The following is a 24,354-nucleotide window of genomic DNA, read 5'->3' on the forward strand; positions in this document are numbered from 1 at the left end:
TTGGATTTTGGTGAGTTGAGTTGGCCGCCAGGCCGGGTCACTTGAGAATGGTCAAGCAGTCCCTGCTGTTTAACAACTCTATGAACGGAAGTTTCGAATGTAACTTCTTTTTAGCTCCAATCGGGCTCTGGATAGGTTTCCAGAACAATACCAAGTGAAGGAAAGACTCAAAAGTCAACAAGTCGATGAAGAATATTAACAGATACTTCTAAAATTTCATTACTATACTATAACCATGATACATCAGAAGCAGAACAGAATTACACTGAAAGTCTACAATGTTACATATTCACAAGGTTCGTTTCACCATTTCCCTGTTAAAAATTCAACCTCAAGGACACTAGAAACAAGAATTTACCGCTTGTTTGTCTAAAGAGATTTATAAACAAATAAAACCCCTACTGATGAATCTATGAATATGCCCCTTTACCACCATCATCATTCTCCACACACTTGTTCTAACCTGTTCTACTGATGACAAATTATGGAGATGTACATTGATAACCCCCAATAATTTGTTGAGTTCAATAATTTTTATCTTGTAGTTCCAAAACCACTAGAAGAGTGGACAATGTAAACTTATGTATTACTGTATTATAATAATAACAGATTCAGTTGAAACTGAATTGAACTTTTGCCTTATACTTGCAAGTGCAGATACTGTTTTTTAAGTAGATAATTGGCATACTCAATAGTTGGAATAATTGCCAAACAGCTCTGCCACTAAGTTCAATGGACCCTCACGAAGAGTAGAGAAGAGAAGAGAAATTACTAATAAGGGAACAGTAATATAGCATAAGGGAACAGTAAGATACTGTACATCATATTTAGGGAAAGATCCCATATGTTTTTATAACCATCGGTCAGCAATACAACTGTTCAAACAGATAAACTACTTACAGAAAAAGAATATGATGCTCAAAATAATGATCTCCAAGAACCTACCTCAACAGAACAATCAGCCATTCACTTCCCTCAGATTACAAACTCAGATTAATCATCCAACCTTTCCATGGATTGAAATGACACTGCTGGTCAACCCAACAGATTTCCTACCAAATCATAAGCCAATCACCCGTGCTGCATCCCAAAATATAAAAGCTCAATCTTCAAATCAAAATAAATGAAACCAATATGCTTCGTGAAATATAGACTCATAGTCCCCCAAGGTTAAGCATTAACAGGAGGTGAAGGTGATGGAGGTGTTTGAGCTGGTGCAGGCTGACCACCCCCATTGCCGCCACTACTGCTATTTTCCCACGGCTTCACAGTGAAGAGCACCACAAACAAGATGATCACCAGAAGAAGTATGATACAATAGCAGGTCCATTTCCTGGTGTTCTTCTGGTGCTTCCGCGCAGTCTGCAACTGCTCAGCTCCAGTGCGCACAAACGAATGAGCTCTTGCCACATGGCTCTCAATATCATCCAATTGCTCACCTTGATGTTGCACCAACACTGTCATGTCAAGGAACACTTGGTGCAACTCCTTGAGATTCTTTTCTATCTCTTTGACAGCATCATGCCTCTCTTGAATCTCCGTGATGGTGTCCAGAATTCTACCCCTTCCTTGCTCTTGAATGGCCTTCTGAAGGAAAGTCTCACTCTCACCTGCAAAAAAGGGAAAAACACAGATTATTATAGGACCTCCAAAACTTGCTTCAAATGAGATTTAGACAGCATTGAACCCAAAAGTGCTTCACATTCACAGACTTGAATTTGGAAGAAATACAACTTTGCATTTTAATAAACTATCCACTGATTCCATTAAGTTCTATTTCTTCTTCAATTGAAACAATGATGAAGAAAATGAGAAATTAATCATGACTCTGTCCCAGTAGGCTTGAATATGAAAGATCAACTCTCCTACTAGTAAATTTTCGTTATGTTTTTGTAAATTTACTACTTTATTTCTGGTTTTCAAATATATAAACCCAAAATCTACTTTGAGTTGCAACTAAAATTTAATTGAGCATCATACGACTGAAGTGTCTAAGATAGAACTTGCTTAAGGAACCAAAAACCTTGGTTGCTATATTTCAACTTGATGTGACATCTAAGAAATTCAGAGAATTACTTATATTATTCACAATTCTCCAACATTATTCTTTTTTCTTTCTCTTTTTATAACATCAATCACCTTATCTCAAACGATTCTTTTTACCTCTATCTCCTTGTCGCTCCCTTCGTTGTATAAAATTATTACATCCACATATAATTTCTCTTGGGTCAGGTATTCATGCTCTAGTCAAATATAATTATTGTGAGCAACAAATATATCCTAAATATTGAATTCTACTACATATCCGGTACTCAAACTCAAAACCACAATTGTTAAGTTGTAATAACCCCGGACTAGGAGATATAAGTTGCAATGACTATGACGTAATGAAAATAAAATGAAAAGAAATGAAATTTAACTTTCCCAAATTAGGACAAACAAATGATCCGAAACGAAGCCTTACCAGTGGAGATCAAGAGATCGAGAGTCTTGTCATCGGGATTCTCGCCGGTGACGGTGAAGTACCGCCGCTGCACGGTCTCGCGGTACTCCGAGGACACAAGCTGGCGAATCTCGTTAAAACTCTCCATAGCATCCTTCAGCTTCTTCTTGAGCCCGTTGACCACGGAGGTCCGGGTCCGGTCCGAGGACGAACCCGGTCCACACCCAGGCATGTTCCGGTTCGCGGCGTTGGACCGCTCCAGCGCCTCGAGCTTGAGCTTGATCAGCTTCGCCTTCTTCAGCGCCGCCGAGACGTCGCCGTCCATGCGCGCGCGCAGGTCCCTCACCGCCTTCGCGTTGTGCAGCGTCTTGCTCTGCTCGTGGCTGCTCCTTAGACTCTGAGCCAAACCTTCCAACTCCTTTAGTTCCTCCTTCACGCCTTCCACGTCCTCGAAGAACTTGTCAAGGTTCACCTCGCCGCCGCGACCGCCGCTGGAGGCGGTGGCGCCCATCTCGATGTCGTGGTGGCGGTCCGGGGAGGACTGGTCGCTGCGGAAGCGGGAGAAGGAACCGGAGAACAAGTCGTTCATTGTTTCTTTCTTGTTATTTGCTTAATTTTCTTTCTTCTAATGGATCGTGTTGTGTTGTGTTGTGCGTTTGGATTAATATTTATTAACTTATGAAGGATTTCAATTTGATTTAACTACTACCGCGTAGACGGAGAGGGTGAGAAGGGAAGAGAAGTCAACGTGAGGTTAACGTTGACGTGAATGAGAGGGAGAGTTGAAGTTGAACCGGTGAACGATGCAAGCGCGTCAGATTTTTTCTTTTTGGGCCAAACAAGAACGCTGAGTGTGAAGGCTCGTGACCTCCTGTGGTTAACGATGATAATTTTAAAAATATATATTGTTATTTTATCATAAAAAAAATTTAGTAGTAGTAATATATAACAAAATTTAATTCAATTTCTATACGCTACTGTTATTAGTTGAAAAAAAGTACATTATCAATCCAAATTTTATGATGATTGTCACTAATATGTTTTTTATCCTGGAGTTGAACTACATCACCTGAACAAAGTTTTGTGTTTGAGTTTTACAACAAAAGAAACAATATGATATCTAAATAAAAATAGTCAAATAAGTTTTTTAACAGCCATCAGTACTAATCAATAAAGTTGGTTATATTTATTGGAAAGAAATGTGATTGTAGAGTCGCTTATTATAAAGTTTAATAAATTTATCATATATAAAAAATTTAATTAGATAATAATAACATAAAAAAAATTATATTTTCAGCGCTTTCACAAACTTGTCTACATATTTAATAATTTTATTTTCTATATGTAATCTCTGTAATTTTTATACTGACAACTAATTTTTATTTGATAATTATTAGTTAGGTTTATATACCCAAAAAATTATTAGTCATGATGAGTATAATTCTTTAAGCAATTACTTTTAAGTCAAATATTTATTAAATATATGATAATTTATAATTAAATAATAATACAAAAGAATTATACTGTGGATATATACATTATTTACCTTATTTATGTATACATATCTTAAAAATATATGGTAAAACTAGAAAATAATAAAATGTTGTCTTAATTTTGTACTAAAAAATCATTGTTCTTTTGCTTAAGCGTAAAGTGAGATAGCGCGTTTGGAATGGGGTTAAGAAGATTAAGTTAATAGAGGAAAGAGCCCTTTTACGGTAAGATTATTCGTATTTCAGTTTTCATTTTCAACCATGTCAGTCAGAGTAAACAGAAAGGCATTTGCGGGTTTCTTTTGCATTAACTAACGATGATTAGTTTATCAGTATGAAAGAGGGGGATAAAACAAACACAACAGGAAAATATCTTAATCTTACCTACTCAGTGTTCGTTTAGTTTGTTTTCATAATCAATTTTAGGAGTATTAAAATCAATATTGAGAGAGCTTGATAACATGTTTAGACTTTTTCTTTATCAGAAAAAATTATTAATTATGCGGTGGATGAAATTGATTTTAGGAAAATAATTTTTATTTTCCCTTTAATTCAAAGTAGTAGAATATAGAATTTATAATTTATATCTAATTTACATTATACAGGTAATTCTAAGTTATTAATCAAATAAAATCAATTCTTCTCCATTTACTTTTTGAAACATCATAATTCATAAAAAAAAATATCATACTCAAACATAAATTAAGTAATATTCTAACTCAATTATTTGTTTGACGGGTTTCATTTTAACCCATAAAAAATGAACTCATAATAGGTAAGATAGATTAATTGGTCCAACCTACCATTTTTAAAATTTTAAATTTGATAAAAAAAAAATAATTGTGTGTGCATCTCTTACATTTTACTCATTATGTCTAATATCTCTTTTTTTTTACATTATTTTGAGCTCTTCAATGAAACCACATTAAACAAAGGTTTCAATTTTATATTGAATGATAAAATTATTCTTTTCTTTATGTGCAAAACAAAATTATCCCTCTTCATTAACATGAAACTTGTGTCTCCATAATATTGTTCAATTTACACAACATGAAGAATTCTTGCTCCACGATCACCACCTCTGTGCCCCACGATCTTGCTCCCACTGCATCCCTTCCACGAAGGTTTTCTTCTCTATCATTGGTAATGTCAACTCAACCCTAAGATTGTCATCTCTAATTTTCTTAACTTTAACATCATTGGTGATTGTCACACCTTCTCACAGCTCTTCTCCACCAACAAGACCCCCCTAATTGCCTTTTTAATTGTAGACAATTTCGACAAGAATTCAAGCAAAGAAGGCCTATGAATTTGGTCATTACATGCACTTTCCTCAATTTTCACTGTCCAACTCAAGTTTAGCCTTTTTGTAAAGATGTGATTCTTTTTTTTAAAAAAAAAAAAAAAAAGAAGAAGGTTGCTTATAAGTGGGTGAAATGGTGCCCAAATTTGATAAAATCCAACATTCATGAGATATGATTCTAACCAAAACAAACAACACCATAAGATAAAAAGCTAAAAGAAAGGCATGTTGCTTTGAGCAAGTTAGGAGGAGTTTTGTGATTTTACTTGTTACTTATTATTTTCTTTTTATTCAAATGGTTTCCAGCAATAGTTAATGATACATATGTATTGCATACAAAATTGCAATCTTTACTACATGACTAATTAAGTTGACATGCTCTCTAATTTGATGTTGGATTGAGTCTTGAACAAGATTTATCTTTATTGAAGATGTCACATTTAAAGATAAAGGTTGATCTTCACCAATATGATCATCATTCTCATCTTCAACTATATTTTCATCTTCATAACAAGGGAATTCAAAATCAAATTAAGATTTTCTTCTAATAAAGTTGTGTATAGTCATTGTTGTTATAATTATTTGTACTTGTGTTTCACATTTGAACTTAGGCATACATTCTAAATTGCAAACCTATTTTTACATACCACAAAATATTTTTTTATCGTATTCATCAAACTTGAATGGTAATAATTGAACACCTTATTGTAGTTTGCAAATCCAAATGAGCACTTAAATTATGACAAGTGGTAACTTTCACATTTATAAGGACCAATATATCATATTGGTATTGGATAACCAATATCAACCAAGTAATATATACCTAATAAAGAATAAAATCATTATCATATAATCACGAGTTCATGAAAATATAAATAAATTGTAATTATAATAAACATACATCGGGGGGTGGATGTGGGAAATTCATGAAAATAGTTGTGAGAGCATTCTCGAATACACATGCATCATGTGTGATGCCTTTCCATCATAGTAATGTATATGTAAAGCACATGTACCAATCACACACAATCATTGTATTGTGTTGGATGATCTTTTTTCTAATTAATTTAAGTTGTTCACTAGGACTAACTACACATTTGATAAGTACCATCAATTGCATTTATAACATCTTGATAAATGACCAATATCACTGGTTGTCTTTAATTTTTTTTGTGGATATCACAAAACCTATAATCTTGTGGATTGATGTAATTAAAGGCTAATATAAGACATGCAACTAATACTTAATGGAAATGCATAGTTATGGTTTTTGTTTAATGTTGAAACATTTGTTGTATCATCTTATTACCTACTCCATGACCAACCATGTTTAAAACCATTGCAACCATTTCTTGAAATGATGATTTGCATATTTGTCTTATTTCCTATAGAATGTGATAATTTCTTAATGACTAGTTTACAATCCAGCTCTATAGAAATATTTTAATAGCATAGTTCTTGAATTCAATGTAATCCTTAAATGAGACCCCAAGCTTCAGTTTCTTACGGATTTGAAAGGTCAGGTTACCACTAAGTTTTAGCCTTTATGAATATTCCCCCTCATCACGAATGTGCATCCCAATATCGAAGCAAGTTTGTGCATGCAAAATTGTTGCATCAACATTTAACTTTAATGGCCTAGAATTTGGAGATTGTTATGATAGAATAGGTTGATTAACAACTTGATGTGGTGGTTCATGTTGGTCATGTCTTACTTAATTTCATTTAGCATAATATTGAAGAGCAAATGTGATTAAAACTTCCAAAGGTAGCTTAATTGACTCCCATATTTTCTTATTCATCCTATTCCAATGCACCATAAAATAATGAATGCACTCAACTGCATTAACTTTTTGCTACAATAAATTTCAAAGACCCATCATTTGCAAGATAGTACAAGCAAGCTTAAAGCTAAAAAATAAATGACATTTGTTCTCCATATTAGAACAAAAACAACATTCATGTGGACAAGTAATTTGCCTAGACTGCAATCTAATTCTAGTTGGCAGGCAATCTAATTCTTGGATTGCTCATTATTAAGCTCATCCAACAACCTATTAAACCATTTCTTTCCCACTAAAAAAAATCCATTCTCCATATATGGTCCCACAGCCATGAGTCCTCTACCCATTTTCCCATGTCACAAACAAAATTCATTTTTTGTGTTGAAATTGAAAATAACTTGTAATAGTTTGTTGTCAAAGCCTCCTCCCCCAATAATATGTTTAACCAAAACTTAACCCCACTCCCCTCCCCTTACTGTCATTTAATATTGGTATGAAATCATCCAACTTGATGAGACTCTCCACATACCCTTCCTAAGTCTTGCCACCACATCGAAGATCTTGGCCCACCACCTTGCGAAACCAAATTTTTCCTCCCAACATATTTTGACTTAAGCACCTCATACCATAGTCCATTACCTCCACTCATCATTCTTCATTTCCACTTTGCTAACAAAGCATAATTAAAATAAATATATTCTTTATCCAAGACCCCCTTTTTTCATTTGAAAGAATCATTGTTTCCCACTTGGGCAAGAAATTTTGCTTCCACCCCCTCCTCTCCCCAATACACAAAATTTTTCTTTATAACCTCATAAACTTCTTTACTAACCTTGTAAGTATTTTAAAGAGAGACAACATTTAAAAAGGTAAGGATGTAAGCACTGATCTAATAAGACATACCCTACCCCCAAGGGATAAACTCCTACTCTTTCAACTAGCTAATTTCCTCCCTACGATAAGCACACTTCCCCACATCTCTTCCTTTCCTTTCTTGGATTGCCTCGGACCTCCATCCGTAGATATCCAAAAGGTATGGTCATGATTTTACATTTCAAGAATGATGCATATCTTTGGATCCTTCTAACTACTTTACTTTTGTAGAAATTCACTTTTAAACCAGACACTAGCTCAAAACATCTAAGTAACCCTTCTAGCACAATAACATTTAGGAATGTAGCCTCACCTAAAAATAAAGTATCACCTACAAACTGTAGTAGGTTAACTTGCACTTTGTTTGTTCCCACTCTACGACTCTCAAACATATCCTTTTCCATAACTTGTCTCATATGCCACTAAGACCTTTAGCCACAATGAGGAAGAGGAAAGGTGCAAGTGGGCCATCTTATCTTAATCTTCTTCATGGAAAGAAACTCATAGTTGGGCTCCCATTAACCAACACAAAAATAGTATCTGATTCCAAGTAGCTCCTAATCCATCCCACCCATTTACCCTAAAAGTCAAGTCTACGAATCATATAATACAAGGACCATGATACTAAATCATAAGATTTTTCATAACTGACTTTAAAGATGAAGCATTCCTTCTTCTCCTTCTTGGCTTCCTCCAACACCCCATTGGCCACTAGCCCACCACCACCCCATCAAGCAAGTTCCTTCCACCTATAAAAACTCCTTGCCTGCAATCAATAGCTCTGTCAAACACTCTCCTTATCCTCCTTGATAAGATGATAAGACCTTTGCTAAGATCTTATACAAGCTTCCAATGAGAGAAATGGGTCTAATTTATCAAGCTCCTATGGGCCATCAACTTTTGGAACAAGTGTAGTAAAGGAGGGGTTGGCCGCCTTTGGGATTACACCATGTTCATAAAAGTCAGCAAAAACCTTCAACACATCATCCTTTAGTCTTGGCCAATTTTTTTTAAAGAACTTAAGTTAAAGCCATTCGAAGCCAGACTTTTGTTACTATCACAATCTCATATTGCTTCTCTAATCTCACTCTCCTCAAACCTTCAAACAAGCATATCACTCTCCACATCAGTTTTATGTTTGAACGACTCTTTAACTCTCCAACCTTGGTCTAATCCTCCTTCATCTTGAAATCTCCTTTTAAAGAAACACTTCACATTCTCTTTAACCACTCTTGGATCCTTCTCCCACTTACCATTTACCAATAAACCACTTATTGAATTTTTCATCCTTCTCCATTTAACAATTGTGTGGAAATATCTAGAATTTTTGTCACCCTCCTTAAGCCATTGATATATTGACTTTTATCGCAGAAGGGACTCCTTCTTCCTTACAATATTTCAATATTCCACAAAAGTACTTTTTTGTGTATGATATCCTCCTCAACCACAAATAGGCTTATCTATTAAGGCTTAAAAAACTTTTTAAATGACCCAAAGCCTAACCTTTTTCTATAAAAACCTGGGTCTAGTTTAATAAAGATCAAGGTGTGGTTTATTTTTGAAAAGTTTGATCAAACTTGACCTTGATATAAGTTAGGAGACCCCATGGCCTATTCCCACTCCTAATAGAGTGTGAGATAGTTTACAAGTTTTGATTCTTCAAAAATATTTGTATGCATATTATATACATTATTTTTCTCATCAATAACAACTCACTTGTATTGTTTTAGCTCAAGAATTTAATGCTCGTGTTTTTTTTTTAAAAAAAACTTGAATATGATTGTTAATGTGTGTTCTTCTAAAAAATTAAACAATGAATTACAAGGTGTTTATGCAACTAAACTTATCCCTTTGATTACAAATGATGAAATTAAGATTAGAATGAAAGTTGATCAAATAAACATATTTACACAAATAAGTAATAAATAAATATTTCTATAGTCTTATAGTTAACCTAAAGGACTAAAATATGTGGACTACATGGATGAAATTAGAAGGATGTAAAACAATAACGAAAAGAATAACAATAAAAAAATATATAAAATTACTATATAAAAAAAACCTAATCGCAATGCATGCCATCATTTTCGCATCAAAAGAGAATTTGATAAGAAGAAAAAAAAAAAGTAAGAACGATAATCAATCAGAGAAAAAATAATCAAACAGATAGTAAAAAACATAATAAGTCATAACAATAAAAGGTTAACTTTGGAAGAAGAAAAAGAGATGTAAATACAAATTTAAAATGCGTTAAAAATAATTCTATAAGAATGAGATTGCAACAAGGATGCAAAACAATAACAACAACGGAAACAACAGATAAGAAAATATTTTTCTTCATATTACTAACAAAAAAAATAATACCTTTTTCGTGGTGAATCACGTACAAACCGTCATTTCCGTATCAAATAGAAATTGATAAGAAGAAAAAGAAACTAATATATAATAAGTCTAAATGATAAAACAATACTTAATCAGAAAAAAAGGTTAACTTTAGATGACAGAGTAGAAAAAAATTGCAGAATCGTTTCAAAAGATAAGAAAAATGAGATTACATGAAAGAATCCATACCTTAAGCATAAAGAACTTGTAGAAGATAAAAAAAAATTAGCCTTTTGGAAGATGTAGGAGTATTATCTACTAAGTTTGAAAGGTAGAGTTCTTGAATGATCAGAGAGCGAGAGGAACAATTCATTTATATAGAGACTTTAGATTTTAGTCTATTAGAAAAACAATGAATTACCTGTAAAAAAGCAACAACAACAATGAATTGCAATTAATTTGGGAGTAATTTTGAAATTTAAAAGCTCAAATTATATGTTATAGTTTTGAAATGTATCCTCTTAAAGTCATGGCATTTTATATACGTAGATTCAAACATATTTATTTATATATTTTATTTTATAAAATGTTACTTTATTCTAATATATATATATATATATATATATATATATATATATATGTATATATAATAATAATAATAATAATAATAATAATAATAATAATAATAATAATAATAATGAAAATATATAATATAAAATTATAGGACGTTAATTATGTGCTTTGACACTAATTATTAGGCAATAAAAATTTAACAATAAATTGAATTGAGCACTATTTAATAAATATTCTAGGAAGCATCAAATACTGGGGTTTGATTTGTAATCCATGGAATTTAACTTAATGAATAATGACCCGTTTTATTTATAAAGGAGGATTTTTTTTTAATAAGTACTCTCAACGTTTATTTAATAGGACATATTAATTAATTTTAATTTCGAAATAAATTTAAATCAATTTTAGATTTATGTTTTTTGAAGATATATTATTTAATGGAACATAAATGAATTAATTTAAATTTAAATTTGGTTTGTAATTCAACTAATCTATTACAAACTACCGAATACAAGTGTTATTCATACTTTAAGAAGTTACATGATCTGAATCTGAAAATAAATTTTAAATTTTGTAATTATAGATAGATAAAATTAAAAATATATACTTTTAGTTGTCTGTATATATATTTTAATAAGTAGGGAACCGGTAGCATAAATCTATGATTAAAAATATTTGAATTGAAAAAGCAATTAAGAAATAGTAACCTTTATTATTCACTCTAAAAGTTTTTTCTAATTCAAAATTCTGTACATAATTAAAACTCATTAATTCAAATTTTGCTACAAAAATTATAATAAATATAATTATGGTTTGAATCCGAACCAAATATATATATAAAGCACGAGAATGTGTGAATGTGTTATCTGAACCTTTTTCTAAATGAAATGTATAATCCAAACTTGAAAAGTTATGTTGGATTCGATTCAACACTATGTATTCTAAATCTGTAAATGAATCTGTACATTTATAATTATACACCAAATATTTACAAAGTACTATGTGATGGAATGTGCTATCTGAACCTCTTTCTAAATGAAACTTATAATCCAAGCAGATTTAAGATTGTGTAATCCAAATCTGTAAATGGATTTGTAAATTTATAATTATAGATAGATTTAATTACCTATTTAATTTTTATAATTTTTAAATTTATTTCTTTTAAATCTTATAATTAATAAGTAATTTTTTTAATTTTCAAAACGTTCCGTTAAAATTTTTTAATTAATAGAGTTAAAAAAAACTTAATAACTTAATAAGCATAATTTTTTTGGAATTAAAATATAAATTTTAGAACTAAAAAAATTATTTATTAATTATAAATACTAAAAAAAAAAACTATAACGACTTACTAATTAAAATAATAACCCCTGCCGTGAAATTTCCAACACGTCGCAACTCGCACTTTTCAAGTGTTGCACAAACACGTTGTTCGCGTATGTACTTCCACTTCCCCAGCGTCCCCCCTATATAAATGCCTCGCTGTCTCTACCGCCCTACTTTCTACTACTCCCATACTCATCTCCCTCTCACCTTCCTACACCCGCCCGCACCCGAGCTTTCCCCCACTCACCTTCGGATCTCCTCCTCCGTCATGGCCTACCGCCCCAACTACCGAGGCGGCGGCGGCAGTGGAGCCTCCTCCTCCGCCGCTCGCGGCGGCAGCCGCCGTGGTGGCGGTGGTGGACGTGGCGGTGGCAGCGGAGGACGCGGTGGACGCGGCGAGCAGAGGTGGTGGGACCCTGTTTGGCGCGCCGAGCGCCTGAGGCAACAACAAGCTGAGGTAAATTCAAATGCAAAGTTCAAAACAAAATAAAAAAATTAAATTTTTGATAATGTACAAAGCTTATTAGTAGTAGTAGTAGTATTTTCTTTTGGCTAAAAAAAAAATACTTATTATAGTTCTTTAGGTGCTGCTGAATGTGTTGTTCTTCAATTGGAATTGAATCTTCACTTGTATAATCCTTTAACGCGAACTTTTATTATGTGGATTATCGTGATGAAACTCTAATTCTGATAGGAGAACGACACAAGGAACTGCATTTAAGTTTTTTTTTGTGTGTGTTTGATAATGTGCTCTGCCACTGCATGTTCTGTGGTGACTTTGGTTAATTTTTTTTTTTTTTTGTTACACTAGTTTGAATAGGGGGAAAGATGAAATTACACCGGTGTAACTTTTAACAACTATTACACCATTCTATAACTTTTAAATGAATAATGTTTTCTTAAAACTTACTGTTGAATTAGAAGTTTCTTTCAGATAGATCACATTTGTAAAATTTCATATTAATATAAAATCATTTGATATCTCGTTCATATAGATTAAAATCGACGTAATATAAACATTTCAAAATATATTGAAATATGAATCATTTGATTACTTTCTTGTTTTTCAATTTTGATAAAATTTGACACAACGATATTACCTTCTTGGTTATATGTAAATATAATTCAACGGTTATATCAATAAAAATCGCGTTCTATATCAAGTTATAAAAATTGTGTAATAGTTGTCAAAGTTACACGGGTATAATTTGATCCCTCCTCTTTGAATAATTTTATCAATATTTTTTTTTTAATTTTGCAGAAGGAGGTGTTGGATGAGAATGAGTGGTGGGATAAGATAGAGAAGATGAAGAGAGGAGGGGAGCAGGAGATGGTAATTAAGCGTAACTTTAGTATTGCAGACCAGAAAACCCTAGCTGATATTGCCTATCAGCATGAGCTCTACTTGTATGTTTACTAAATACTTTTATTTTCTTCATCATTTAACCAGATAGTTAATTGTATTTGTGATGTTTTACTATGTTTGTCCTTGGTTTGGAGGGAGAGAAATGAGGCGGTAGAGTCATTGATCAGAAAATCAATAGATGAGATTATGATGACATACATGCACATGTAATTGTAAAACAAACTGTGTGTCTAATCAATAGTTATTTCCTTGTGTGTCTCATGGTAAAAGATTTTTGTTGTGGATTGTGCTTCCACATTTTCCTTGTGGAATGAACTCTTCATTATGTGCCAAATTCGTTTGTCCTAATATGATAGTTTATTTTTATTCTAATCTCACTTGAAATAAAGTATTTAGCTTATTTCTTCTAATGGTTTCCCTTTTCTCTGGCTAATGTTAGATTCCACTTTGCAAAGTATTTGGTTGTGATTTGCTTTGATGCTACATTATTGCTGATGTGTGAATTAGGGGTTTTCAAGTTTGGGTTTGTTTGACGATTAGGCTTGAACCAAACCATACTGCTCATTCTGTCAAATTCACAAGCTGAGTTCTTATGGATTGAACTTGGCTGTGTACCATAAAAGTAGATCACTGAACAGAAATAATGTAGTGTCAGTTGTGTTAATACCACAGTATGTATTAGTTAATAATCTGAATTTCTCTATGATTGACACACAATAAATTAAAACAACTAGGTTCCATACAAAACACATCAATAAACAACATAAATCATAGATTTTCAGTTTAACAACTTGCAGATTCATTGTATAGATTTTCAGCTGTAGCAACTTAGCAACACATTTTTAATAAAGGTCCTTTTTATGGGATTATATTGGTTAGAAACGAGGTCGGGGAAATGACTTGTGTGGAAATTGGGGATGGTGATGGCAGGCTAAAAATGTATGTAAAAGTGGCCTGGCTGGGATTTGACACTAGGATCAGGCAGTTCACAAAAGGACTTAGTGTCACTAGCTCTTGGGTAAATGTAGTATATTTAAATATAAACTATTGCCTCAATTTTTCCTCCCTAACTGTGGTATGGACCGATTTCTTTTGTTGTTGTAATGTGCATTGAACCAAATGGTACAACATTGTTTGAATTAATAGACAATAAGCAGCAATAGTTAACTTGATGATTCATGATTAGTCTGGATTTGTTTTAGTGCTGTACTTGGTCTGGCCAATTTTTTGGCTACCCTAAGGTGCATATTGTACTTGTGCTACTGGTATTGTGTTGGTATCTAGAAGGGCTAGGCAACTATAATGTGTAACATAACTTTCTAAATTCCTGACTGTAATTGAATTTGTGGAAATAATCATTGGTGGCATAGAATATGCTTACATACTAAGCATAGATTACCTGTACTGATGAACATTTTGAGCTTAATCTTATTTTTTTATTTTAACTAACATCTTAATGGCTTGATTTGTACTTGGGCAAAGAAAGCCATGCTTATAGTAAGGGGAAGGTTCTCATTGTTAGCAAAGTTCCATTGCCTGATTATCGTGCAGATCTTGATGAGCGTCATGGATCAACACAGAAAGAGGTGGAGTATACCTATCCTATTTTAATGTCTGATTACTTATTTCTTGCTGCATGTAGAAATGTGCTAACTATGTTAAGTTTTTGGCAGATTAAAATGTCCACAGACATTGAGAGAAGGGTAGGAAATCTTTTGAATAGCTCACAGTCAACTGGGGCAACACTGTCTAGTCTTCCTTCTATATCAGCTGACCTTGGACAAAAACAATCTGCAGCCCCTATAAAATATGTTTCTTCACGACAGACTGATTCTTCTAAGGAGAAACTTAGTGTTGCACTCAAGGAAAGGCAAGAACTTGTACAGGTACCTAAGCATTTGGCAGTAATTTGGCCATAAACTGATATCATCTGTTTGCTTGAATTGTGCCATCTACATGACAGCCTCATGTTCTATTTTAAACTAACATCGGGATGGGATATTATTTATGTGCAGGCAAGTGATAGTTTGAAGGAAATGAAATCATTTAGGGAGAAGCTTCCTGCATTTAAAATGAAGTCTGAGTTTCTGAAAGCTGTTCAAGAAAATCAGGTGGGCAGATATTTCTATCTATTGTTACAAAAATGTCTTATTTACCATAGTTTATTGACTTGATTCATAATAAGTCTGCAAGAAATAATATCTATAGATCTTCATGGAAGTAAGAAAGGGCAAACTTTATTACTAGATCTATGGGTGGAGTACATTGTGAATATGGATGATACATTGTCTGTTTGGACTTCTTTTCCTACATTGTATTTGACTGTTTTTGAATTATCATCAATTGCAGTTATTATTGGTTATAGTTATATCTTTGGTTCTTCAACAGCATAAAATTTGGCTTGTGTTTGCACAGGTATTAGTAGTTTCAGGAGAGACAGGTTGTGGTAAAACAACACAGTTGCCACAATTCCTTCTGGAAGAAGAAATATCTTGTTTGCGCGGAGCTGATTGCAACATAATTTGTACTCAGCCTCGTCGAGTATCTGCAATTTCTGTTGCAGCTCGAATATCTGCTGAAAGAGGTGAGAGTCTTGGGGAAGCAGTTGGATACCAAATCCGTCTTGAATCAAAACGTTCTGCAGAAACACGCCTTCTTTTCTGCACCACTGGTGTATTACTTCGGCAGTTGGTAATATTAGATTCCTCTCAAACTAAAAGTCTCCAGTTTTTTAGATTCCAGTTCCTGTCTAAATTTGTTTATGTTTCAGTCTTTCTTCTATTGCCACTCATTGGTATTTGTCTGAGGTTTTGATGTTCCCTATGCTATTTTTCCTAAGTTTTTTCTTTGGCAAGGGGGGAGAAAAAGGGGGGGTCAGGGGAGGTTGCATGTCTCATACTTGTAGTAAATATAAAACCATTTATGAACCTTCTTCTAATAGCGTAAGCTTTTGAATTGTGAGAGTTGATGATGACATGGTATAATGGTCAGAAAATTGTTTCTTGACCCCAATATTCCAAATAAAAGAAAAATGAATTTCAGCATAAGGTTAGTTTGTGCTTTTTCAGTCCTAAATGCTCGTGTGATCAGTTGAGTTAGATATAAATTTATAAAACTAAATGTGAGCCTTCACCTAGTTTAAGTTTTTGGGACTGTTTCTGCTTGCAGATTGTGTCACTGGTTCTTGTTATAGAACATAAAATTCATACTGTGAGGAGAGGATAAAATAGCTAGGTGATTACAAGATTGGTCCATAACTCAATTTCTATTTTTAATTGGAAAGAGGAAAAATATATAGTTGAGAATTTTGCATCTTTATATGGGATGTTCTTATATTCTTCCTAGCAACTAGTGGCCTTGTTTTTACTGTCTTTGTTGTTAAATAGGTACAAGACCCAGACTTGACTGGTGTTAGTCATTTGCTGGTGGATGAAATTCATGAAAGAGGCATGAATGAAGACTTTTTAATTATAATTTTACGTGACCTTCTTCCTAGGCGTCCAGATTTGCGTCTCATTCTGATGAGTGCCACCATTAATGCTGATATGTTCTCTAAATACTTTGCAAATGCCCCAACAATGCACATACCGGTATGCATGATTTTATATTTCATATTATCAATTCATATTTGTGGATTTCAATGCAAATAAAGTATTCCTATGTTTTTTAATTATATTTGGACATATGTGCCAGGGATTTACTTACCCTGTGGCAGAGCACTTCCTGGAAGATGTGTTGGAGAAAACTCGATACAGCATCAAGTCAGATTTTGACAATTTTGAGGGGAATTCAAGGAGGAGAAGGAAACAACAGGATTCAAAGAAGGATCCTTTGACTGAAATGTTTGAGGCATGTATATTTGACCCATCAATCCATGTCTTTAAAATCTTCATGATGTATTAGATGCTTTGAAGTTGAATTATCAATTTTATTTTCTGCATACTTGTGGAATTAAGACTCTAAAGAGTTATTTGTCACTGATTTTGTTTCTTGGGTTAAGTAGAGTCTTGTATGTTTTAGTGATGTCTTATTAATGTCAAATTTGTTGAATTATATTTATCCCCTCCCCCCCCCAATACCTTTTCCAATGTTATGTATTCAATTTATGGTAGTTACAGAATCAATATGGTTTTGGGTTCAAAAGCTTTGCTTTTTCCTTCTAGATTTTGGTTTTTTTTTTTTTTTTTGCAAGGCCATATGATGAAAGCAGTTCCTAATTGTTGTTGAAATGCAGTTGGCAACTTCCCCAAGGGATTCTTCCTGTTAATATTGAGGGATAAAATTTGACAACAGACAATTTGCTTCAATTGGTGGATGTTAGTTGGGCTATATTCTTGTTTTGGGGTGTACTTCTTTGATGTCTTGTTGACAGTTAAATATAATACCCTCTTTCTATGTAATGCATCTCTCATCATTATAATAAAAAAAATTATCAAAAAGAAAAAAAAAAATTGTCTAGAATTTAGTGGCCTTATCTTCCTGGCAAATTAAATATTTTCTTTTCTTTGAATTAGTGATATGTGCTGCTTGCTTCTGTTACTAATTGGCTCACCTCTTCCTATTGTCACTTAACGTATATAAAATGCTCATACATCTCTTTGTTCTTTCAGGATATTGATGTAGATACTAATTACAAAAATTACAGCTTGGGTGTTAGAAAATCTCTAGAAGCTTGGTCAGGTTCGCAGATTGATTTGGGTTTGGTATGTGTATGCACTTTATTTTGGCAGATTAACCTGTACTTTATAAATTTAATTTATCTGCTATTTGGAAAATCTCTTTTATCTTTCTCTATCAGTGTAAAAAACTTAGTATTATTTATCTGGTCAAGATGCATCAGAAGTTTGAATTTTTTTGCTGCAGCTAGTGTAAAAGTCTGTGGAAACAGGAAGTATTGCGGAGAATTGTGTTGCATAGTCCATTTATTTATACAACAAGTTTATCTTATGTATACTTATTTTAACAATTGTGCTGTAGGAGCTGAGAAGGACTAACTTCAGAGATAATTAACAGCTATTAACTACAATCATATATGCGACAGTTGACTTATCTTCTAACATGTGCTAAATGTTCAAATGAATCTATATTAGTATTCAATTCTAACAATCTTCTACTCGATTTTCCTATTGTCAATGAGTGCATTCAGTGAAAGTGTCCTCTGTTGCTACTGTTGCTTTGTTTTTCCTTACATACGTGGCTGTATGCTTTTACTGAAATTTCTTGAATTTGTTTAATCAGTGAGCTCAATATCTTCCTGATTCCTTTTCCTCATAATGATTCAAATACTTTTTGAAGTGTGCCTGTTTCATTTTAATTACTATGATGTTTCAGGTAGAGGCAACAATTGAGTATATATGTCGCAATGAAGCTGGTGGAGCAATTCTTGTATTTCTCACTGGCTGGGATGAAATTTCTAAACTGCTTGACAAACTTAAAGGAAATAACTTAGTTGGAGACCCTAGCAAGTTCTTAATCCTTCCTTTACATGGCTCAATGCCTACTGTCAACCAATGTGAAATATTTGAACGTCCTCCCCCTAACAAGAGGCAAGCATATTTCTTTTGCCAATTTCATCATTGATGGTTTGTTTTGGATATATGTTTGGAGAAGTTTATGAGTAGAAAGTTGACAAGCTCTATATATAAATGGGATAAAGATTGAGCCTGAACTCAAAAACATGTTGGACCTGGATTGGGGATCTGGTGAATGGAAACTAGTTGATCTAGTTTACTTGGTTTTATTTTCAAGGATTCTCCTTGTATAAACTGTACCATTGCTAACTTACCAACGTTCCAAAGTAGCTTAGCAAGTTAGCATTCAGAACAAAGCATTTTTTTTCATAAAAAAGGCCAAGGTTGGCAAAGAATTTAAATTGTCTTTGAAATATATTAATTTGGAGTAAGGCTGCAATATTTTCAGTATATTAATATTAATATTACATACATCTGATGCTGAATACTATTGTTTATTAGTGTTAATTTGCAGGAGTTAACAGCTGATGCATGAAATTGTGAAACATGTTAATTGCTAGAGGAAGATTGTTTCTGGGAAAACAATAGTTGTTAGAAGGTGTGGCTGTTCAATTTATCTGAAATAATCATGGAAATTAGCTACCTATTTAATAGCCATTTATTAATTAGAGCCAGGAGCTGAGTCCATTTTAGGTGCACTGCATAGTCTAAACTCCTGAAAACCTTACTTCTTATAATGGTCTTCTTATAGTTGACTTTTTGCTTTATTGTAATATATAATCAGATGATCAGTAAAGCTGAGGGGTTTTGATTGTTATTTTGCTGTTGTAGAAAAATCGTGCTAGCAACAAATATTGCTGAGAGTAGCATCACCATAGATGACGTTGTGTATGTCATAGACTGGGGAAAAGCAAAGGAGACCAGCTATGATGCTCTAAATAAGCTTGCTTGCTTGTTGCCATCATGGATTTCAAAGGCTTCAGCTCATCAGGTATTGAAGTTGAACATGATTTTTCACAACACGAGGTTTATTGCTCTTGTTGAACATGTGACTCTTCAGAGACTTAACTTTCTATTATTTCCGAATCCAGTAGTTAGTTGCTAAATTTTGTGTTTGAATCTAATCGCCCTGCTCCCCCCCCTCCCTTCCCCATTTTCAAAGATAAAAGACAGAGAAACAGAGTAACATGCAGTATTTTACTTTTACTAATGGGTAGACTTTTTTCAGAGACGTGGTCGTGCTGGTCGAGTGCAACCTGGAGTTTGCTATAGGTTGTATCCAAAACTGATCCATGATGCAATGCCTCAATATCAGTTAGCTGAAATCCTTCGAACACCTTTGCAAGAGTTGTGCCTTCATATTAAAAGTTTGCAGCTTGGGACTGTAGGATCATTTTTAGAAAAGGCACTTCAGCCACCAGATCCTTTAGCTGTTAAGAATGCTATTGAACTTCTCAAAACAATTGGGGCGTTAGATGAACAGGAAGAGCTCACTCCACTTGGTATATTATGCTGGATATGTTTGTCTCCTTAAGCTATTGAGTTTAGATTTTTAGATCTATCTGAGGCTGAGCTAATTTTATACTTGTAGGTCAGCATCTTTGTAACATACCTTTGGACCCAAATATAGGGAAGATGCTTCTCATGGGCTCTATCTTTCAGTGCTTAAATCCTGCCTTAACTATTGCTGCCTCTCTTGCTTACCGCAACCCATTTGTCTTACCCATAAACAGAAAAGAGGAAGCCGATGCAGCAAAACAATTTTTTGCTGGTGATTCTTGCAGGTTAGTTGTTGATAGTCAAGAAAATGTTCCTTCCCTGGTGGTGTTCATTCAAATTTTACTGCATAGATCAAGCCAGGTGCTCAATTATAAATATATTTTCATTTCAGTGATCACATAGCCCTTCTCAAAGCTTTTGAAGGATGGAAGGAGGCAAAGCGAAGTGGGAACGAAAAGCAGTTTTGTTGGGATAATTTCCTTTCCCCTGCAACCTTGCGGTTGATTGACAATATGAGAATGCAGTTTCTCAATTTATTATCTGACATTGGATTTGTTGACAAGTCCAGGGGTGCTAATGTAAGCCCCTAATCCCAGTTGCTTTTCTTTTCAACTGAAATACTTTCCCCCATCTTCCCGCCCATTTAGTTTCCATCTCTTCTTAAAGTAAAAGCAAGTATAGCTTATGGCTATATTCTGAATAAGTACTAGGAGAGTAGTTATGAAGCATAATTTATGTCTTTGCAGGTTTACAACCAGTATAGTCATGATTTGGAGATGGTTTGTGCAATTCTTTGTGCTGGGCTCTACCCTAATGTTGTTCAGTGCAAAAGAAGAGGAAAACGGACAGCATTCTACACTAAAGAAGTAGGGAAGGTTGACATCCATCCTGCTTCTGTTAATGCTGGGATCTATCTCTTCCCTCTTCCCTACATGGTGTATAGTGAAAAGGTGAAAACTACCAGCATCTATATTAAAGACTCTACGAACATTTCAGATTATGCCCTACTTCTATTTGGTGGTAATCTTGTCCCTAGCAAAAGTGGTGAGGGCATTGACATGCTTGGAGGTTACCTTCATTTCTCTGCTTCGAAAAGTGTCATCGAGTTAATAAGGGTAATGTTCCCTCTATCCTTTCCCAGCAAAGCTCTGATGCTTTGTCTTTATAAGGGATATGGCTCCTTTAAAGCGAGGAAGTGCATTCGCAATAGTTAATTGTGATGAAATCAAACTCTAAAGTGTGTTCCCCTCATTTGAGAGGAGCCTAATCCTGTTTTAAGCCATGCTTGAGCCTAACAATCTCTTGGTAATGGGATATGCAGAAACTACGTGGGGAGCTTGACAAGCTTCTGAACAGAAAAATTGAAGAACCAGGATTTGACGTTTCTGCTGAAGGAAAGGGAGTGGTTGCTGCTGCTGTTGAATTGCTGCACAGTCAAGTCATGAGATAATTTCTTTTTCCAGGGCTAACAGCATGTTGGTCTGAGTCCTGGCATTCATTAGACGTTATAATTAGCATAAATTTTGGTAGTTTTTATTGATTGCTAGCAATAGTATTTATCTGGAATGTGTATGTGCAATATCTGATTTCTTTGGTTAAAAAGGAGATAGTAATAATTGATAAGGGAAGGAGGCAAGGCCATGATCGAATTTCACAGTGGATTCTTCTCCTAGAGGAAACACTGTAGCCTTGGGCTACATATAGCAATATTTGATTCAGCATACTGTAGTTATAATCTTTCACTAGATTATACTTCTGCATTAACTGGCCCATGACATCTTTTTGTATAACGTTTTACTTTAGATTATCCAAGAAAGTATCAGTTTGTGCTTCTACATTCTATTTTTTTTTTTTTTTGGTTTAGTTGCCTCTTTATTTCTTTTCTTAGTTTTTCTGCAATTTACTTTCGACAATTTTTTATCAAATAAATTATGCTGAAACTTTAAAATATCAAGTCAGGGTGTATCCTTGGCTTATGTATTTTTTTGAAGATAATTATTTAATGTTTATAATGTTTAGGTATTTTAATTTTATTTTTTATGATTTCATTAAATTTTTAATTAGGTCTTTATATTTAAAAATATTTTTAATAGTTTTTGAAATTTTATAACTAAGTCTTTAAAAGTTAATACTGTCAATTTTTGTCTAATATTATTGGTATAATACTTTTTATGTTGCATATTTCCCTTCCATTCCAGCATTTTATTATATAGTCTCTTGTACAACAAAATAAAAATTAACTTATAGATCATGTACATGTTCATTAAAATTTGTAATATCTATTATTCAAGAAATAAAGTGAACCTTTCTCCTTAAAATTTGTACAAATATTTGTTTTTAATAAAAGTGTGTAAAATTTCGTGTGAAAGACATGTTTTCAACTAATTATAAGAAAGCTAGTTACGTTATATAGTCAAATTAGGCGATATAAGGTTGGTTTTAGGGTTAAGAAAAAAAGTTATGGGTTCGATCCCTTTAGCTAGGAGAGTGTGAAAATTGATTTTGGGAAAATATTGAACCAAATTGGTTTTATTTGGTTTAAAGGGATAGGTTTTTGGACTAAATTGAGAGTCAATTTTTAAAACCAATTTAGAATCAAACTGGTTATAAAATATTGGTTAAAACTAGTTTGAAAAAACAATTTAGTTTTATTAAGTAAATTAGTTCGATTCAAAAATCAGTTTGATTCGGTATAATTTCGAAACGATTTGATTCAAATCGGTTTATATGCATACCCCTACCTCTTAACTAAAAATTAACAAACTAATCACTAACATTTTTCAATAAAAAGTGATAGCCAAATTTAGTAAAAGAATGCAAATTTATTACAATCTCTAGCGTATTACAAGTACAAGAAAAGTAAAACAAAATTAATCATTTAATTAAGAATTAACATTATTTGAACTTCAAATTTATAAGTTTAACATGCATGCACTATTAATGTAATAGTTTTTTTAGACGGCCAATCAATTAAAAATTATTTTTAATTTTACTTTTAAATTAGATATTAGAAAAGTTAATAAATTTAGGTAAATAGATGGACATCTCATTAGTTTTCTCGTCAGGCTTTATGTTTTTCAAGAAGATTCACTCAGGTGATGTATTTGTAAACCCTAAGTTCTTGTGGTTTTTAGATATTATCTCTTTTGTGTGTAAGTAGTGGTTTTTAGATATTATCTCTTTTGTATAGGTATTAGCATAGATTATCTGTAATTAGGGATGAAAATGAGCTGAGCCACTTGTGAAGGTCTTATGACTCGGCCTATTTAAGGCTCGGCTTGGCTTGTTTACTATAAAGGTCAAGTTCAAGCTTTTTAAAATGTTTTGTTAAATATAAAGGTCAAAGACAAATTATAAAAAAAGCTTGTTAAGCTTAACAAGCCGATTTGTTTAAGTAATAATAATAATATTAATAATAATAATAATAATTATTATTATCTATACCATTTTTATGATATTATGAATGACAGGATGAAATGACATAAAGTGCTTAGAGAGTTCACTTGCTTGTGAAAAATTTTCAAAAAGAAAAAGACTCAAGTTAAAATGATAATGCAATCAGATTAATACTTCTAAAGAAAAGAATGTTTTGTAAAGACATTTTTCAGACAATTTAAATATTTTTATTTGGCTATATTAGTATAAATCATCTCTAATCCATATATTTTTTAATATTATGCTATTTTTTTCATTTTCTTTTGATATACTTTGTGTTTTAATAACTTGAATTCAATATGATTTTGTTTATCAATTATTTTTGGATTTGTACATTACTTATATGAAATTTTATAAGTTTCTTTTTTAGTTAGTATTTCACTAGGTTTTAAAATAATTAATTGGTTAAAGACGTCTTTAAACAGACTTTTAAATATGCTCGTAGGCCAAGCTAGGCTTTTATGT

At 33.0% G+C, this 24,354-nt stretch overlaps 2 protein-coding genes across 3 annotated transcripts; one reads left to right on the top strand and one right to left on the bottom strand.

Moving 5' to 3' along the window:
* Window positions 1-826: 826 nt before the first annotated feature.
* Window positions 827-3,286, bottom strand: LOC100809258 (syntaxin-121). The gene is made up of 2 exons (XM_003519064.5): window positions 2,465-3,286; window positions 827-1,610 (listed from the first exon to the last, which is right to left on the bottom strand). Exons 1-2 carry the CDS (start codon window positions 3,030-3,032, stop codon window positions 1,171-1,173), a joined length of 1,008 nt encoding a protein of 335 aa, XP_003519112.1. The 5' UTR covers window positions 3,033-3,286; the 3' UTR covers window positions 827-1,170.
* Window positions 3,287-12,250: 8,964 nt separating this feature from the next.
* On the top strand, window positions 12,251-22,175 carry LOC100792623 (DExH-box ATP-dependent RNA helicase DExH1). Of its 2 annotated transcripts, XM_041007746.1 has the most exons (16): window positions 12,251-12,574; window positions 13,379-13,524; window positions 14,970-15,069; window positions 15,157-15,369; window positions 15,499-15,594; window positions 15,899-16,174; window positions 16,870-17,073; window positions 17,177-17,332; window positions 18,094-18,186; window positions 18,815-19,029; window positions 19,786-19,945; window positions 20,183-20,456; window positions 20,546-20,738; window positions 20,846-21,032; window positions 21,201-21,569; window positions 21,776-22,175. In XM_041007746.1, exons 1-16 carry the CDS (start codon window positions 12,266-12,268, stop codon window positions 21,902-21,904), a joined length of 3,120 nt encoding a protein of 1,039 aa, XP_040863680.1. In that variant the 5' UTR covers window positions 12,251-12,265; the 3' UTR covers window positions 21,905-22,175. The 2 variants fall into 2 exon arrangements, with proteins under 2 accessions (XP_040863680.1, XP_040863683.1); XM_041007749.1 differs by lacking the exon at window positions 12,251-12,574 and having other exon boundaries at window positions 13,385-13,524; window positions 14,966-15,069.
* The last annotated feature ends 2,179 nt before the right edge of the window (window positions 22,176-24,354 follow it).

This window comes from Glycine max, chromosome 2 (genome assembly GCF_000004515.6).
Source record: "Glycine max cultivar Williams 82 chromosome 2, Glycine_max_v4.0, whole genome shotgun sequence".
NCBI classification, from domain to species: domain Eukaryota; kingdom Viridiplantae; phylum Streptophyta; class Magnoliopsida; order Fabales; family Fabaceae; genus Glycine; species Glycine max.